General features: G+C 34.9%; 1 protein-coding gene across 1 annotated transcript in view; it reads right to left on the minus strand.

Annotated features, from left to right (window-relative positions):
* The window catches only part of LOC127847435 (dipeptidyl peptidase 4-like), a 37687-nt gene extending 31630 nt beyond the window's left edge, over positions 1-6057 (minus strand). The window contains exon 1 of the mRNA XM_052379343.1: positions 5920-6057. Coding sequence (XP_052235303.1) covers positions 5920-5934 — 15 coding nt within the window. The 5' untranslated portion in view covers positions 5935-6057. The remainder of the gene's footprint in view (positions 1-5919) is intronic.
* Between the last annotated feature and the right edge of the window lie 15248 nt (positions 6058-21305).

A 21305-nucleotide genomic window follows, 5' to 3' on the forward strand; every position in this document is an offset into this window, starting at 1 on the left:
GCCAATTGCATGTGTAACTTGACAGGATACTGTCAAGTGCTATACAAATATAACCATGCCAGAATACCGTCACGTTCTTTTTGGACATAACTAGGGTACAGTCCTGTCACTTCATATTACAATATCCAAATGGCATATTACAGTAAGTCCTTTACGAATGTATAATTGCGAAAACACGGTAACGCTTCATTTCCATGTCACAATGATGTTGTTTTCGACGCGATTTTTTATTTTACTTGGTAACACTTTTGACAAGTTTATAAAAGAGATTTTGGAAATGATTTTAATGGCTTGATATAACAAAGTCTTCATTTCAGTAGCGAAAATATAATTTAAGAATGAAACAAAGGAAAAATAATCTTTCTCTAGTGGAAGAATGCCTATTAAGTTAACAAAATGGTCATGAGTGCTGTTATGCCAAAGAGTATATTTTATTTTTGATATATGTGGTGTATGATGCTTTATAGAAAAAAACGGGTACATTCTAAACTATTCATTTGTTTCGCGTTTGTAATGCTATCAATTTTAAATGATTATTATTTATAAACGAGTCTGCTTTATTGTTGTTATCTTTCTCCCTAACATTATTTACACAGTTTGGTTGGGACAACTTTATTTCGACACGCTGTAAACAGGTCCCTTTAAACGTGTAAGCTTCACCGTCGGTTTATTGTTGTAATTCTGAAGTCAACAGTTCATCGAGATGTGCGAGAGAAAAGGTTGGCGAAATATCGCTTAGCACTTAACGCTAAGAAGTTCAAACGCACGATAAACATCGCTAGTCTTCAAATCTGTTTGAAGATGTCGGTACGTGTTAGGCAATCAATAGCTTTCGTACGGTGCGTAGGCATACAGAGTGCATGGACAGAGAATCAAGGAGAAATACTCAATCAACGTGCTTATTCAATCGCTATGATTCATAACTGGTTGCTGACAAACGGAACCTTGTGATAACGTTAGAAAATGTGACGTAAATTTCAGAATTGTTCGCACAAAAGGTAGCTGTCTTTGATTGCCAAGACGTATCTTTCTATGTCGATGGCTGTTTACCATGATCCTGTTTGCATACGGCACGTATCCTGTTTCTAATGTTTTAACATCCGATAGAATAAGAATTGCTAATTAAATAGATTTGCATTTCAAACTGCAGACGGATGAGGTATGTTTTCTTTTAAAACAAGTCTGTGATCATTGCTTAATGCAGCATCCCTTTTATACCATAATGCCTATATACATGTATAGTTTATATCATCGGTTGTCAAAACACTGTTATTTATTTATACACATTTTATTTGTTATTCAAAATGTGTTATTTACAATTCACAATTGTTTTACAGATAATTTACAATCATACACGATCATAATAATAAGCATGTCTATTTAAAGCACATTTATAGAACCCGTTGTATTTTAATTCCTGACATGTCAATAAAAAATCTAGGCTTTCTTAAAGGCTAAACATATCCTTGTTGTTCAGCCACAGAAACATAGAGAATCAGCCTAGAAATGTGATTAGTCGGAAGGTAAGTGGTGCATGTGACTCATGAATGGATGAAGTTGTTGTTAAACCATAGGTATGGCATGTGCGCTCGAGATGTTTAACAACACCAGTAATTGTATGCTGAATATAACAGGCCAGAGCTAAGTCCATCAGTATCTGTTTTAAGCAACAAATTAACTTCTAGAATACAATCGTCGTTTTCCTGCAAAATGTACGTTCCGTCCGAACTTCTCACTTGAATTGCATGGGTAATCAAATCAGTAATTGCAATAATGTGATATGGCATACACATGGTTTCTTTATTAACAGGCTATATATAACAATTATTTGTACGATATACGGTAGTTTGTAAATTCGATTGTTAAGCTAAATGCTTAGCTTAATTAAACGAATTGCAGTATTCTCAAAGATGTGTACTATGAAATCTTTTTGATACGATTATATCGTCTTAGAGTTTACACATTATTTGAGGCGGGTTATTCCGCAGTAACATACACGCAATTCAAAGCGTGTAATTTTACGCGTTTTATTATTCTAAGAGATGTGTAAAATAAAATCCTTTTGAAACAATTACGTCTTCTAAGGGTTTACACATAATTTGAGGCGGGTTATTCAGCAGTTACATAAATGCAATTCAAAAAGTGTAGCTTGTTTTCGAACACCAGATTGACATGCATATGAATTCCAGTAGAGGAATGTACTTTTTGTTGTTTCAATATATTATAGTGTCGTCCTTGATGAGCCTGTGCGGATTGCACAGGCTAATCTGGGATGACACTTGACGCATATTAATTAAACCCCCTTTTACAGAGCGTAGCTCATTTATGTAATGTATTGTTGCAAAACCCCATTATTTCGCTGGTCGTTCAGAATCGATGACCTAGGTTGTTCTGTAGGTGTGTTGCTTTGTGTTATTGTGTCTATTTTGTAGTATTTGCTTTGAATTTCACTGTTTGTGAGTTGGTTTCTTGCAGTAATTAATTGGCTACGTATTTTCTCAAAATGTAGTGACTTATGTTGTCTGTATTTTAGAAAACTATTTGTTGTTTCCAAGTATGCAATGGAATACAGATGTAAATATAAGTTAATAATGACAACTAGGTTTGCGAGTGTGTACAAATTAACGTCACTAAAAAGGCTCACATATTTCAATTTAAAACCACAGTGTTCAATTTAACTTATTTATTTTAGCTCGATTGCATCGAAAGCCTGAGGCTTATTGAAATGCGATCGTTTTCATATCCTGGATAGAACCATGACGCGATGTCTTTGAGAGAGACCTCAACAACGCTCCAATTGTAGGTATCTAATCATTGACCTCCCGGACCCTAGGTAGGTATGTAATCATTGACCGCCCGGACCCTAGGTAGGTATCTAATCATTGACCGCCCGGACCCTAGGTAGGTATCTAATCATTGACCGCCCGGACCCTAGGTAGGTATCCAATCATTGACCGCCCGGTCCCTAGGTTGGTATCTAATCATTGACCGCCCGGTCCCTAGGTAGGTATCTAATCATTGACCGCCCGGACCCTAGGCGGACGGGTATCTAATCATTGACCACCCGGACCCTAGGCGGACGGATATCTAATCATTGACCGCCCCGACCCTAGGCGGACGGGAATCTAATCATTGACCGCCCGGTCCCTAGGTAGGTATCTAATCATTGACCGCCCGGTCCCTAGGCGGACGGGTATCTAATCATTGACCGCCCGGACCCTAGGCGGACGGGTATCTAAGCATTGACCGCCCGGACCCTAGGCGGATGCTATTGCGACCATAACCGCATTGTTTGATACTTGTGTTGTTCGTATGCAAACTGCTTCGGCAAACTATTGTTTAAAGTAATTATTGTTATACTCGTTTCGTTAGCAGGGTTTTTCTTTGTTGAAGTTTGTAAGCCAGCTAACAGCAGACCCACAGGTGTTATATTGCTTTTCATCAGACTTAAAAGGATCGGAGTAGTGTTGAGGTTATTCCATTCAACATCAAATAAATTCCTATAAAAGCAGGTTGCAAGGATCTGTGGTGATAGATCAGAACTGTCGTGTGTTTTACAGATAATGCATTTATTTAGGAGTATACAATTTGTCGTAGAATAAGTAGTAGTAGTAGTAGTAGTCAGGGCCGGATCCAGAGAGGACATAACTGGGGGGGGGGGCTACACAATTTGTTCCTTAAAACAAACGCGGCTTGGGGACGGCGGCGACAAGAAGTCAGTGTACAATGAACGGTCTATATTAATACGTGTACACTTAATATAGGCGATTTTAACATAAAGAAGTAAATATAAAACGCTGTCTGATAAAGAAGTTTAATTTTTATTTTAAATTGTAATTGACAATCAATATTACAACAAGTAACAAAAACACTGTGGCTCCAAATGTTGCAGCTAATTTTAACCACACTTGAGCTGGTAGGGGGACTCAAACAGTCATCTTCATGACGAGTTCTGAAAATAAAAGAGAGAGAGTACCCCCGTTATATAGAAATGTAAAATTCAGTTCAATTAACCTTTCAAACATTTTATTTCAAAATAAACATAAATACTGTTGGTCTGATCATTATTTCAATTACCATATTTTATCAGAGCGTGCTAAAATTTGAATGTTAGTTAAAAATGCAAAAGCTGAAAAAAGTGCACAAAACGTTTGATAACATTCTATTTTAAAGGAATTAATATCTACAAGATGTAAAGAGAGCGGAACAGGCATACAATGTATATAATTGTATGGGCTTTATTTATTGTACTTTTAGTATAAAGAAATTTGTTAATAAATTTACGCTCAATCTTTTTGTTCCTTTATTTCAATATTTTAGAGTTAACCATTAAACATACTGAATAAACTAAGCGCAATAAACGCATTATAATACATTTTTTAAAAATAAATTCTTACCTTAGACTCGACAACTTTGGCTCAGAATCAGACTCTGTGTTTTTTGGTTTGTTGGATAGACCAAACAATCGATCCAGTGTTGTTGCCTTTCGCTTCATTTTTATGAAGACAATACCGTGATACGCTATTTTATATACCACAAGCAAAGTAAGATTACATCTGACAATACAGTGTTAATCGGTATACTTGCCATCAAAACAAGGTTCGAGATCATCAAGACGCGTATTTAGTGTATTTGACAGACGCATAATGTTACCCAGCCGCTTACAATATCTGCCGAGAAGAGAGCATATCGCGCTAAAGATAATCGAGCCTTAACGTACAACAGGTGACACCCCGTGGATAGTAGGCTGTAAGGTTGGAAGTGGCACGTCTTCTGTCGGAAAAGAAGGCTTTCGCGGCGGGGGGGGGTTTACCCCCCGGTAAAACCGTGCCTGGTAGTAGTAGTAGTAGTAGTAGTAGTAGTAGTAGTAGTAGTAGCAGTAGTAGTAGTAGTAGTAGTAGTAGTAGTAGTAGTAGTGGTAGTGGTAGTAGTAGTAGTAGTAGTAGTAGTAGAAGTAGTAGTAGTAGTAGTAGTGGTAGTAGTATTAGAAGTAGTAGTAGTAGTAGTAGTAGTAGTAGTAGTAGTAGTAGTAGTAGTAGTAGTAGTAGTAGTAGTAGTAGCAGTAGTAGTAGTAGTAGTAGTAGTAGTAGAAGAAGTAGTAGTAGTAGTAGTAGTAGTAGTAGTAGTAGTAGTAGTAGTAGTAGTAGTAGTAGTAGTAGTAGTAGTAGTAGTAGTAGTAGCATTATTATTATTAGAAGTAGTAGTAGTAGTAATAGTAGTAGTAGTAGTAGTAGTAGTAGTAGTAGTAGTAGTAGTAGTAGTAGTAGTAGTAGTAGTAATAGTAGTAGTAGTAGTAGTAGTAGTAGTAGTAGTAGTAGTAGTAGTAGTAGTAGTAGTAGTAGTAGTAGTAGTAGTAGTAGTAGTAGTAGTAGACATGGTAGTAGACGTAGTAGTAGTAGTAGTAGTAGACATGGCAGTAGTAGTAGTAGTAGTAGTAGCAGTAGTAGTAGTAGTAGTAGTAGTAGTAGTAGTAGTAGTAGTAGTAGTAGTAGTAGTAGTAGTAGTAGTAGTAGTAGTAGTAGTAGTAGTAGTAGTAGTAGTAGTAGAAGTAGTAGTAGTAGTAGTAGTAGTAGTAATAGACATGGTAGTAGTAGTAGTAGTAGTAGTAGTAGTAGTAGTAGTAGTAGTAGTAGTAGTAGTAGTAGTAGTAGTAGTAGTAGTAGTAGTAGTAGTAGTAGTAGTAGTAGTAGTAGTAGTAGTAGTAGTAGTAGTAGTAGTAGTAGTAGACATGGTAGTAGTAGTAGTAGTAGTATCAGTTTTTTGTTGTTGTTGTTGGTGTTGTTGTTGTAAAAGTAGCAGTAGTAGTTGTAGTATTAGTTATTGTAGTAGTTGCCATAGAAGTGGTTATTGCTGTTGCTTTTTAGTTGTTGTATAATACATTGAATCAAACGTATAAGTAGCAACAAATGCATATCTTACCGTGTCGCCGAACATGGTTCTTGTATCACACTGACCGGTTTTGCTGAGAACTTCGTAATGTAATGCTCAGAGAAAATAGTTCACTCTAGCGCACTTTCTTAACGCGAGAAGTTTTGCACGAAATAAATTAAAAGTGCCAATTCCCACTGACTATAAGGTACACATATTGTTTCCCTCATGATTAAACACCTTCGCCGAAAACATATAATAGACACAGTCACATTCACTTAAATTTAATGTTAGTAGATGTCTTTTTTGACGGAAACGGTAGAATATATTTATGCGTGCATACACCATATTCTGTATACACTTTGCATGACCTTTTCACTTTTATAAATTTTAGTTCAGTTTAAGGTTCATTAGCATACCCGTTGGTCAAGATCTGAGTAAGTTTTCGATTGATTCTTTTTGCTACCGATTTAGCTGACTATGGTTTCCCTTAAAAATCGACCATTTATTTCGGACACCGTCAAACCGACAACCGCTTGATATTTCCCAGTTTACATTATAATTTCCCATTAACACCAATTATATCCGATACATATTGTTCGATCGATAACATACGCTATTTATTTCTCGTATACCTCCGTTTACATGTCAATTAGTAGAACTTCAAGTGTTTATGGACTGAGAAATGAGTCTAACACCAGTAAACGGTTTGAGCCTAACACGACAGATGCCCCACAATCTGGAACTATTGCTTTTCAGAACAGCGCGGTGATTTCTACAATAGGTTAGCACGCACAGTTTTCATCGATAGTCATGTGACTAGATTGAATTCTCATCGCGCTCTATCCTCGCTTTCTGTGCATGCATCAATAAGTTCCATCGGTCGCAGGCGTTTATTCCAATATATCGATTGTAAATCAGGAAATAAGGTGCGTTGAAACGGCGTTGGGTTGTATATATACAAATATATAAATATAATGAAAGAACAGTGTTTTGATTGATTGCTAATTGCTTATTATTGTTGGAACCGGCTTACATGAGGTATTCATTGCTTTGAAACAAATGAGTGTGGGCATATATGAATAGAAGGAATATAACTTATTGTGTACTGAACTAGTTAGCGTAAATCCTACGTTATGGTTTTAACGAATGCATAATGCGCCAATATGTGTCAGCTATAATTAAGCACAGATATATGTTTGGCATGCCGCCTTGTTTTACCACGCAGTAACATGCTTTCATAGACAATTAACACAATAGCAAATGGATACAACTAGTAACGAGAGCGCCGATGGCGCTGAAAGCATAGTTGCAAGATACAGGGATGTTGCTGCTGAAGTTAATGTTTAGGTCAAATTATACTAAATAGTTTCCTTATATGTTTCGATGTAAAAGCGACAACTTTGAGCGAAAATACTTACAACATTTTGCACATAGAGACCCCCATAACCATACATTTTCTTGACGGGCATTCTTAGCTGAATCGATTTAAGCAATAAAAAAGATATGTCATGTTCAAACCAAAAAAGAATTCGACTCAAATCAAAATCGACTGTTTTTGCGCCTGTTTTTCGGCCGTTTTCTAGTGGATTGTAACCTTTTCAGTGCCATTTTTTACTTTAATCTCCAACTTTATCCTATTTCAGGGATTTAGTAGTGAACACCTATGCTTACCCTATCAATATCTCCAAACGATAAAACCAGAACAACAGTCTCAAGTGTATAACATGCCTTCGAGGAAAATATGATGATTTGTTTAGAGAGTACAGCCCTTCATGACTCGATTATTTAGTATATTGTAACCTTAACGATTGCTGACATCACGAGTCGCCCCCTTGGTGTTGCTACCAAAATGTTCTATTTTTAGAAACGGGGATTCCAAATAGTGACGAATGTGAATGGTTACAAAATGACATAACTATTAAAATAAATACTTATAATTACATTATTTCACGCATACCATTATGCAACGATCCGTTTTCTTTTCCGACTTGATACATTTACAGCTTTCCATTTAATATTTTACAGACACAACACTCGTCCAGAATTCGCGCGAATCCATTAAATCCGATGCCACATTTAAACCGTTAGCTCTACTCGTAACGTTATTTCTGGCTCAAAGTAAATCTATTTAACTTCAATTAACACATCTCTATTACTTTCAAACTCTACTTCATCAAATCCATATAAAGGCAGGTCAGAATCCATGTCATAAATCAGAAAACATTCATCGTACTCCGCCATTTTTACACATTTTCAATGAATAAAAGTGCTTTATGCCCCACTTCCTGCTGAGAATATTTTTTAATTTCTATTTATAATTTACCGATGAAATGTTACATATCCTTAAACCAGGGCCTTATGAATTCAGTTATGTAAACATTTGACCTCTCACAGAACAGTAAACAAAGGAAATAGAAATTAGGTGTGAGGTCACTATCAACAAGAACAGAATTGTTTTACGAACGAAATTTGTTTTAGTTTCTTAGAAGGTTTTTTCACGTAAAACGGTCTTAGAAAAATTCACTAAAAACGGTGTCAGCAATTTTCTTGGAAGAAAACGTTAGAAAAACGTTTCCAAAAAAAAAATTGTAAGAATTACCATATACTTAATTACATAGATATTTCGTCTGATTTTTGATCAGGTAAGGCTTCATAATGGTCAACCGATCGATGTGGGTTTTCGAAATGTAGCTTATACCTTAAGCATAGGTGCGTTGCACCTATGCTAAAAATGATATGCCTTTTTACAAGTAACATTTCGTGTGATACTATTATTTTCGAATAATATGTACTATGTATATGGGAATTGATTCGATTTTGCAATTAACGTTTAAAATAAAATAGTATCGACTTGATGTCGTCTTATAAAAAGTTATTTCTCTTCAAAACATAACAACTGACACCAGCGCAGACTAAAATTGCTTGGCAATTAACGATATGCTAACGGTCTTTAAAATCGTGTTCAAGCATATCGTATACCATGTTGGCGCTAAACGCTAAAATATGTTACATTAAAATAACGCGAACATGTTGGGCACTTTTCATTTTGAAAATACAGTATAATTACTCCATGGTAAATTGTTTACCATAGAACACAATAGAACAGTTTCGAGGCCCGATGGGAACACGATGCTTCAATATATATGATTTTAAATAATCAATTACAAATCATCGTCGTTCATTCAAAAACACCTGAATATATGATGTAAAGGTCTTTAAACTTAACGATGGTGTTTATTCAACGTAGTATATTTATACTTAATAACTAGAATACACGTAAAAGATTGTCCTCAAATATGTTTTGTAGCATATACAGATATAAAGCATTCTTGCAAAGTTTGCCAAAAATCACGCTTTTAAATACTGCTTCAAAATAAACCGAATAATTGCATATGTAATTTGGAAAATTAATCACAAATAAATCAATGCTAAAAGCAGAATGTTATTTGTAAATAAGTACTGAAAAGTTATGCTACGTCCTAGGCGAGGTAATGATAACAGAACGCGCGAAAAGTCTCTCTCTCTATAATATATACATGTTCGTGTCTATATACAATAATTCCGGGTTTGAAGAACTATCACCTACACGTTTATGTGAGTGCCATTTGAGCTTTGTTATCTATAGCAGATTATTTGTGTCGTGTTCTGAGAAAACTGGGCTTAATTCTTGTGCGTTTAGTGTCGTCCCAGATTAGCCTGTGCAGTCCAAACAGGCTAATCAGGGACGACACTTTCCGCGTTAATGGTTTTTGTTGTTTCAAGGAAGTCCCTCCTTACCGAAAATCAAGTTTAGGCGGAAAGTGTCGTCCCTGATAAGCCTGTGCGGACTGCACAGGCTAATCTGGGACGACACTTTACGCACATGCAGTATGCCCAGTTTTATCAGAACAAGACACATTTAACGAATTCATAAAGATTCTGTCTGTCCTAACTTGAAATGATCCATTTAAACGCTAAACAAATAGTATACTGTGATTTTATTGTTTGGAAATTAGCTAAACTATGGCGTAATCCATGACTTATTTGGTTTTTTGTTGTTGAAATAAATGATGCGTTAATATATTGGTAACGTAAATTTATACACGTTTTGTTTAGTTTTCGGTATAATGATCGTTAAATGAAACCTTAAAAAGATGGTAACATTGATGTCCTACTATACGTATAAATAAATGTAAACGAATACCAAATGAGTTGAACAACAACTGTTAAATATCTGTTATAGTAAACAAAGCATGACAACTTACTTTTAACTAACACCTAACTGAGCACGTTCTGTACAGTTTTCACCCCTAAACTAATAGGTGCCGGCACAAAATCGTCTCTTAAGAAGGAGTGCTGTATCAGAAGAAGAACTATACTATGGATAAAACAACCAAGGGATGCAAACGATTCAATCCCTACAGGTATGTCCATAACGAGTGCCTTCCCTTTAACACCTATCGTGGAACCAACGACGAAACATTGCAAGAATGCCTCAGTGGAATTTGTTTGTATGAAACTCAGGGGTGCACGCGTATACGGGAGCTTACCGCGTTTAAGTGAGAAAGTTGTTGCAAAACTTCAAAGATGGCGTCGTTTGTTGGATTTTCACCCGGTAAGCCCCTTTGTATTTATAATTATTTTAAATGAATACGCCGGTTCGGCTCTCCGGGGTGTGTGCTTCCCTCGGTTTTTTTGTTTCAAGATCGTAGACGTCGGGATAAAAAAGTTATTGAAGGAAAACCGTCCACAAATCTGTTGTCTACTTACGGGACGTTCGAGAAATTGGATGTACGAATATCATTTTCTCTTATAATACACAGTATTGACACACGTGAACAGTAAAATATAAATAAAATCATAATTATATTATTTTACCGACGCCGTTTATCACTGATAATTAATTTATTGGCAAACATTATTGGTTTAACCCCCTTATTTGGAACTGACTTCCTTTTAAGCACATTTTGGGACCTGACTTCAAAATGACAAACAGCTCTTTCATATGTAAAAGAGCTTGACATGATATACCTACCCATCTTAAATAAAGTGTATATGTGTACTTCAATATTATAGTTTTATAGCATGTTACGTGGTGCAATATAAGTGTTTTCTTAATCACGTTACTTACTGTAGAATAATAATAATGCTGTTCGAAAAACCTGCCGACCAATTGAATCAATTCACCTATTTTCAAGAAAATGGGTTGTGTGGTGGCTGATGTACGAGATAATAGAACGTTTATCTTTCAGTAATATTATAATTAATTCCATGTATTTTATGACGTGTCGACCTTATTCTGCTATGAACATTTTTTAACCATTCTTTTACTGTCTTTTCAGATGATGCAGGTTAAAGGGCGAAAATAAGTGCATCTTTCGTTGCAGTATATGTAATCAGGAATTTTACATCAGGGGATGATTGAGATATCATGCCCCATTCATGGACCACATGAGTTTAAATGTAGAATATGCAAGAAAGAATCCTTCAACAGAGCCGGACTAAAACAGCAAATAAAAACTACGAACATAACAAAACATTTACAGCTGATGTTTGTAGTGTTTTTGCTTTATTTATAAAGTCTACATAGACACGCCTGACATATAATTGCTATGAGTGCTACTTACTTACACGTTTTATTCCGTATATGTCATGATGCTAGTTTCTCACTTTGTTATGTAAATAAACCATTATCTGTGTTACGCCATTTTTTCCTACGATGTCTCTGCATAAATTTTCAATTGTATTCATCACTTACATACATGATAAAAACAGATTTGGGTCGGATTTAAATCGTTATGCATATGACATATTAACATTACTAACGATTACAAGGCAATGTTAGGAACAAACGAAATAATCTTTCTAACTGAACCAATACTTTATTCCCTCAATACAACAGTCATAAATAATATGTATTCACATAGGTATAAAAGAGAAAAAAACATACATGTATTAAAATTATATTGATCACTTCTACTGAAATCATATCGTGTATTGCATTTGCACAAATCTTTCTATCCACTACAAATTCACTTTTTGCGATTATAATATAGTGACCAACTCAGAACTGGTTTAAAAGAAGGTCGTCCAAAATGTGTCACATCAAAGTCACATACATGTATCAGTATCGTTATGGTAAAACGCGTCAAATGTCATTGTATTAAATAAACAATTCATATTTAAGTATCATAAAAAAAACATCCACCGATATGCATCTTCTAAGCAGATGTCAGGTATTCCAAATTGCTTCATGAATTCCGAATCGCAACAATGGCAGTATTTGGTTACATCAACCTTATACTAGTATCAAACCGGCTTTACCCTCTTCTGTTTTTCATAACACTTTTATTGCACGTATATGTGATTGTTTGGCAAGGTACTTCGACGTAATCTTTTTTGTTTGATTGGTGGGTTTTCATGTACCTATCGCATTCTAGAGCGGTACCCACTTCGCTACGCCGTCTTTTTTAATCTTGGCATCCTCAACATATATAACTGGCGTCTAGATATCTGGAAATAGTAAGCATAGTATTCCGTTGGATGCATATTAAAACATAAGTATGTCCATATGTGTTAAAATAAACAGGTAAGAATTACACTGTGTTTACAATACCGTCGAATGTCTTATATTACACACACTAAATGTTATCGTTAAGTACGCGATAAAACATAAAATAATACAAATTAATAATAAAACAAATAATAGAAAAAAAACACTATTGATTTCTTCAAGTGAAAATGTTTTCCAAGACATTCGCACCAATGCGGAATTCATTCACGAAAGTTATTTCGCATAAAACCTTGTAACATAGAAAAGAGCTGTTAATCAATTGGAAGTCAAGTCCCAAAATGTGCTTAAAAGGAAGTTTAGTTCCAAAAATGGGGGTTAACCCGTTATAATTCGGCATTAAATGAATTAATAAACATAACAACGCGTCGAGATAATAAAATATTCGTGATTTATGTTATATTTTACTGTACACATGCACAAATACTGTTTATTATGAGAGAAAATGATATTTGAACATCCAACATCTCGAAGGTCAAGAAATTAAACAACAAATTTGTCGACGGTTTTGCTTCAATAACTTTTTTATTCCGACGTCTACGGTTTTGAAACAAAAAACCGAGGGGAGCACAAACTCCTTAGAGCCGAAAGGGCTTATTCATTTAAAAGAAATATAAATATAAATCGGCTTACCGGGTGAAAATATCCGCTACTCCTTCACGAAAAACACTTAAACGACGCCATCTTTGAAGTTTTGCAACAACTTTCTCACTTAAACGCGGTAAGCTCCCGTATACGCGTGCCCCCCTGGAAACTGGGGCATTACATTTGACTCGTCTATCAAACAGTACAGATTTGATGGTTACTCTAAGTTAATCAAATGATAAAACATGCTTTATCGTGTTCAAATATTGTATTTACATACTAACATATTTACTGATTGCTTTGGCGTAATACCCTTTTGATGTTCACACCTACAAAACACTTCTCGTACGCTGTTCTGCTATATACGATCCTGTATAGGTATAACATTATTCAGAAAGAATATTGGATCAGAATTGCGTTAAAGAACTTAGCTCAAAAGGATATATTTTACTGACGGTCGCAAATAAATGAATAAATAACAGTAATAGTTGTTACAGATCTTTTTATAGAACCCACACATAAATCCTACAACAACAAAGTGGACACCACAAAAGGCTTTCCGGCATTTCAGTGACCGACCAGACAGCGCCAAAACATATAGAACATGCTGGCATGATTTGTCTGTTTTAGGGTAATTTGAAATTCGTCAAAATGCCCGATTGCTTGAAGTTGAGTCCTTAATTGTTTATGTATGAACAAACTGGTGTCACTTGTTTGGTAAATAAGGACCGGTCAAAAATGGAACTTGGCATCCGCCGGAAATGTAGTTTCGAAACGCATAGCATTGGGTACATTTAAAGCGATATCATAAAACAGGCTGAGCACTGTCGCTATAGAATCCATCATATTGTGTTTTGGCCACAATACAATTTAATATTCAAATATATTATTTATGCTTGAGATTATTCTGTTAGGAATGCAAGACGCTTCTCTAATGACATGATTTGATTTGTGTGCGCTCTGAAACATGCATCTAAATGCTACGCCCCACTTAATATTTCGAGGGTTTCAGGCATAATTGGTGACCTGTCCTCAATGACAAATGTTGATTTAATTAAGGCCTTCAGCATTAAATAAACGCAAACAGAATCAATTATACATATTAAAGCGGCCTTTTCACAGATTGTGGCATGTATTGAAGCTTGTCATAAAATGCTTAATATTGATAAAGTTAAACATTTGACCTAAAAATCTACATTAAAAAAACAAAACAAAAGACAATTTGAATAGTAAAAAGTAACCCTCAACTAGGCTCGAACCACTGACCCCTGGAGTCCTAGAGTAAAAAGTCTCTCGCTTATACCACAAAGACCATCCGTGCTCATGCTAATAGCGGATGTATTTTTTATTTACATAAGCAATCGTAGTTTCCCAAAACATAACGACACCAACAGAACTTTCCAAATTATTCAATCGTTTCGCGTTGCAACGCTTTATAATTTTCAGGTTTTGAAATTGTCAAAGGAAGCATACAATGGATATTTTAGAGCAAGGTAAATGTTCAGTATTACTATATCCTCACAAATATCATACCTAAAAAGATCATTTGCGAATCTGAAACAACATTTCATAATTTTGTCAAATTACCAAAACGTGAAAAGGCCTCTTTAAGACATACAACATGTATTTGATTAACTCTGCTGATAGATGTTTATATCAGTCATTTACTTTTATATCGAATGCACGGGACCGCATGTAATTATGTTTATTTTAAGGAGTGAACGGGCACAATGAATCTCCGTCTGTTAAACATATCATTTACACGAAAACTAATAAAGTGTTTGTATTTAGGTAAATGTCGTCAGTATAATATATAAAAATAAATATTCCCAGATTCGAGTACTAACCAACTCGTATCAAACACATACTATTGTTTTAAGATTATGAAGTGCAAACGAGCTATCTTTAAATGTCGGATTGGTGTTTGTTGTAAAATATCCACAAAGAAAAGTTTTTTCTACATTTAGCTATGCTTATAAGCACATACATACTAGATGCAAATGCACATTTTGTATACGTCAACGTCTTTTCGGAACACTCACAGCAAAGAAAAACAAACACACTATATATCAATTGTAAAAAATTGCGGTTCAGAGTGCGTAAGTGTTTTTTGCAATTATGTCTTTAATGAGTATATATATGCATGTAAAGTAACAACATGCCGAATGCAGAAATAAGATTGATTGTTATCGTTTTACCGGAATATATATACTCTTTGGTATGAAAGTAACATTCTTTAATTACTTCACTTGGTGTCATACCACTTTAAAAATCTTAACTTCATATTATGTAAAGTCATTTTAACGTGGACATGCTCAATCGTTGATATCCGAATTAGGAAGAAATGTGGATTGAATGTAAAGGCTTTACCGATGCTGTTGAGTTCATTTAGTGGAACAGAAAACCAACGAAATAAAAAAAAACTAATTGCAAACGAATGTTTGGTAAATTAACAAATTTAAAACAAATGTTTTAAAGTCCCAAATGCTCGTTGTAGTTATGATATTTGTGAGGAAACAGTAATATTGAACATAAACATCTCTAAAACATCAATTATATGCATCTTTTGACGATGTAAAAGCCTGAAAATTATAAAGCGTTGCAACGCGAAACGATTGAATAATTTGGAGAATTCTGTTGTTGTCGTTATATTTTGTGATACTACGAGAATTGCTTATATAAAGTATAAAATCCATCACTCATTGTATGAGCATGGGTGGCCGAGAGGTCTAAGCGATAGACCTTTACTCCAGGGGTCAGTGGTACGAGCCCAGTTGACGGTTATTGTTTCTTTCTTTAATTGTATTCTTGTTCTTTACAGGGGCTTTTCAGATCCATCTTGTACATGTATCAATATAAAGCATTTAATGACAAACCTTAATACATGCCAAAATCAGTGAAAAGGCCCCTTTAACAGGATACTGTGTATATTATGCCCGTTTGTCTCAAGATGGTTCGTAAGGCAAATTTCACAAAATTAATAGAAGAGTAACAGAAGATCCTATTTTCTTGAAAACAACGGAATTGATTTATGACAGCGAGAGATTTGAGGTTTTTCAACCAGCTTATTATGCTCTTTAACCGGGCAATTGGAATCACCAAGTCTGTCCATACAATAAAGATACACGATGATGCATTTGAATTAATAAAGCAGTGTTTGCTAATGGCCATCAAGTGGATAATGTGTGCTTGACAAATTACGGCGAACGTCGACGATACGGTGAATCCTTTACTCGCCATTAAAATTATGGATACGCTTTTTCATTAAAGCGGATAAGGTAGTTTGAAGATACATAATGCATGTATGATACTTATAACTATGATTTAATATTATCGTTAATATTTATAATAAACTCCAACATGTTTATAAGTTTTTTCGTGACATTCCAATTGACTCACAGCATAAATACATCATACATAAATCACGAATATCTCCAAAGAACAATTTGGTAAATGCGAAATAGCTGAGAATTGTTATTATGATTCGCGATGAGTACCGACGTCGTACGCTGTAATTTTTACATTTATCAATTAAAAAACAACACAAGCATTCGCATTTTAACTTGTTTTTTATTTAGTAAGTCGCTATGTAAAAGTGTGTTCTAAACTTGTATTATGTGTCCACAATTGCAGACAGGTTGAAAACAATATACCATGTATACTTATATCGCTAGACAAAGTATTTCTTACAATTAGGTGTACATAACCCAGCGTATATTTGTAATAATGTGGACAGCAACCATATACGTTTCCATTCATATTTCGTTCAGACATATATACGATGGAACGTCTGCATTTAAACATATCAATTGTTGAGTATATTCCATAAAACATTTTGCGTTCTGTAATGTTTGTGTCATTTTTTGTTCCAATAGATAGGAACAAAGAACAACCATTTGACATGTAATACATATGCTCCTCATGTCATTATTCGCAGTGCATAATTTATCTGTTCTTAACTTATTTGTGTTTCGCGTTCAGAATTGCGTATAGAGTTCCCTATGGGTAACATATCCATACCAATACATCCTGAAACATGTACGGCTATGTACTGTAGAACAGATTTGTCATTTTCATTTTTCTATTTAAGTTGTTCACACTACCCATCAACTCGTTTTCACGACAAATAAACGGGTAAGCTAAATGAAATTGGGAACGACATAGCTCGACAGAATGCACCTTTTGAATGAACCGTTTGAAATGTTAATTCAAAACCGGTTTTATAAATCGTATCGGCGATATGCCCCATGGTATTCAATTAAAGAATGCACATAAACTGCAATAGAAACTTCGTGCGAGACAGCAAGATAATGCCATTTGGCACTTCTCTCAAATAAATGTGCCTGTTTTGATATTAAGAATGATCAATGCCTGATGCAAATTGAGTTTCACTTTGTTTATATTTGAAAGGTCATTTATGTTATGCTAGTCTAGTGTGAGCAATATTGAACCTGTTGAAAACATCAAAATAAACTTTAAACGAGATGCTCGGAAATAATGGTTTTAGATATATTGACGGCGAAGAGATATGCCACACGAAATTCAATAAAACGGCGCGCATATACTACGATAAACATTTCGTTTGAGACAACTTAATTTGAAAAACAAAAATACAGAGGATATTGCACGAGAAAACGCAACATGTGGAAATAAAAAAGTACTTTCTTACCGAGCAATTTGAATTTAGATAATATAAATGTATTGTGTAATGTGCTTAATGTATGACAAGTTCGTATGTAGAATACAACGTATTATGTTGTATACGTATTTCCAACATAGCAATACATCAATTATAGAAATATTCTTATATGTATTTTATAGTATAATAATTTTCTTTACATTCGTAATGATAAATTTATAATAGAAGTAACGTACGATTACTGATAATAGTTTAGTGTTGTGATGGGAAAATGCAATTTATCATATATCTTAATGGAATATTGAAATGTGTCGGCAAACTGATAATCGAAGCATTGCACAATACGATTTAAGAAAGTGGCTAAACGTGTAAAAAATGTGCATATATTACATCCGTCTACCAGTGTAAGTAACTTTAACTAACACATATTACTGCGTAAAGAATATGCTCAATCATGGGATTCCCATAAATCTATGAAATATATTAACACAACCATCATAACCTACAACGAACGCATTATTTCACGTTGTTAGTCACACTTGTTTTGACGTTTACAGATGGAGAAATTCACTTGACATACAAGATGGCGACGCCCATGCCAAGACAATTTATTTTCGCCGTTGTATTCTCTTCATCACATTTTTTATTGTTAAAAAGCCGCTCACTTTTCAGCCACATCAACAAGAACGTGATACGCGTTTAATTTTGTATTAAAATTCGCCTTTAATCTAGACTTTTATCACTGCGACCTTTCTTACCGGGAGCTTGAATTTTGTGACATGTTTAGAAACTTCCTCGCCATAGTCTTTGTCAAGGGAATACCCCGTTTGGTTAAGCATGCAGTTGATGACGTCGTTATACAAGAACGTTATACGTTTCGGCTTGTTTTCACACTTTTGTTTATTTACTGTGCTAAATGAGAAATGAAAATATCATTTGTAGCTTTCAAAAATGGGAAAATATTTATTGCACTCGTGATAATTAAATCAGTATGTTTCACGGGCGGCGTACACATTATATTATATAACCACTAGATGAATACATTTTAATTAAATACCAAAATAAACAAGGGCTTGTCACATAAGTGCCAAATCCCCGCCGAAATGTGTTTGCTTGTATGACAACATTGTTTAAGAGAGTAGAATACTATTTGTAAAACATGGCACCTGTGTCATCTATTTATATTTCAATGATCAATTAGTTATAAAGTGTTGGAGTTATGCTGTACAGAATATGGAATGAGTGATGTATTGGACGTCATCATTGATGACGTTCAATCGAACGAATGATAAAGGGGGCTAAGTTTCGTTAAGCTCCAGGGTATAGCCGCGATTTGTGGGCCATGAAAACTGGCCCAACACTGTGCCTGAAATTTGACCTGTATATGGACCAGAACGCGATCTAGACGATGGCATATTCGTCATGTCTGGGAAAACTCCAGTTTTTGATAAAATGACGAAAAAGTGGTGTTTTTTATTGCGCAATCGCTATAAAATGAGTTCTCGCCGGAAGCGTTAATAGCGTTAATAGCAACCCAAACACAATTCACCCCCAGGAGACAATTCACGCGCTAGGCAATTCAAATTTGATTTTAAATAATACATATTGCGATTTTATTCCCAAATTAATTAATAATTTCATTTTGCGTTTAACATACGTTTAAGAAAATATTAACAAAACAAACAAAAACAAACAACCGTTAAATTTTATTGTTGTAAATATGGTAACCTGATTACATATCCACTAGCGTCTATGCATATTTACACATAAAAAATAGTTCGCAAGTAAGCAACAAACAATCACATTCAAACGCAAATTATTTAACAAAATATATAAATTTAAGCTAGAAATCGAAACTTAAATACAATGTCTGCACTAAAAACACAATACCAATAGTTTTTACAATAACACATTCGACATGTACATGTACTTCCAACAACACGCCAACCGCTATTTTCAAAGCGAATGTGTAGAGTAACATTTCAACAATAAAGACAAACTGGAACTGGAGTTTAACTTAGTGCGCATAATTGGAAGTGATTACAGTAATTTATTTTTCAACTTGTCAATCTCCGTAGTATACGTTTAGTTGTGAGATGTTAACGGTTTCCCAAAAAAAGCATGCCTTCGCTACGAAGTCAAAGTGGGTGGGGAACGAGACTGCTTGTGGATTTCGAGTTGCTGGAAGTTTGTAACGAAGCTGCTTTTGTGCAATATTCAGCGATTTTGCAAGCTGTGTGTTTGAAGTTGGAGATATATATTGCTGACATTAATGATGTTGTGTACGTTCTTGTGACCACTGATCTGCATATGATACCAGTGGGAGAGCATCCCGAATCCCAGTTCCCACATAGTCTGCAACAGATGTTTCCTGGTCGAGTGGTTGGTAAGTTTCATCGTTATACATGCATATTACACATTTTACATTATTTGTGCTATTTTTGACACCCATTTTTCATGCTGATGAACCAACGGTCAGTGCCAGTAGTCCTACTGTCATTGGTCTGTGTGCTTGTTGAAAGTACATGTAGAAAGGGTTGTTTAGCTCCAATAAGCCATGTTGCCCTTTTTGGATAAAATTTATGGCAGTTGGCTTTTTTATCTTTGTGCAGCAACCTCTGCCGCCTCATTTTTTGCAAACATTAGTCGCACACTGTTCATATTGTGGAAAAATGAGTCGTGCATGTAAAAGTAAGAAAAATGGGTGGTGACTATTCAACAATGTGAAAAAATGAGTCGCGCATTGTTTAAAATACTTAAAATATCAGTCGCAAACATTAGAAAAATGTAAAAAAAGTGTCTCACAATGTTGAAAATTGTGAAATATGAGTCGTACAATGTTGAAGGTTGTAAAAAATGAGCCTCGCAATCTAGACAATAATGGAAAAATAAGTAAGGGGACAAAAATTCCACTCGTCTGCTCATATTGACGAGTGAAATCTTTAATGGACAAGTGAATTTCCCTAAAGCGCTCGTCCTACAGGACGAGAGAAAAAGCTGATGTTAAAATATGTATTTTAGGACCCGTAAATAATTAAATAAAATCATTTTCTTAAAGCATATCTATTCCGAAAGTAGAACGAGAATGAACTGGAAATTGTAATTGTAAATTTCATACAACAGGTGCGCATTGTTATGCGAGACTAAGTCGCGAGTAAATATTGGTGTCAATGTTGACAGGGAAACATCCGACTGCATTCACTGTAAGTATTGATTTTTAAAGAATTATTTAACTGCAAAGTACAGTTTATAACTAGTCTGAATTTCGTCCGAAAAATGTCTGACATTTGAGCGTTCTTTAAAGGGATGGGGGGGGGTTTGATGTTCAAACATCCCAAACAGGAAAGCACGCAAGCATTAGAAAAAAGTAAAACAGCAGTCTTCATTTATTTATTTTGTGTTCCTCATAAATAACTTATTTCACTGCTCAACATTTCTTTTTTGATCAGCTGGCATGAATAACTGAGTAAGCAGCATTTTAGCAGTGATATAGTAAATTTTATTAGTCATATTAGCCCTTTGCAAACTTTATTTCACACATATTCAAGGACGAGTGCATGTGTTTGCAGGACGAGTGCACATTTAAATGCACTCGTCCTGCAGGGCGAGTGCAGTTTAGAAATATTGTTGTCCCCTGTAAGTTGCACACTGTTCAAAATT

The sequence above is a fragment of the Dreissena polymorpha genome, chromosome 10 (genome assembly GCF_020536995.1).
Source record: "Dreissena polymorpha isolate Duluth1 chromosome 10, UMN_Dpol_1.0, whole genome shotgun sequence".
NCBI classification, from domain to species: domain Eukaryota; kingdom Metazoa; phylum Mollusca; class Bivalvia; order Myida; family Dreissenidae; genus Dreissena; species Dreissena polymorpha.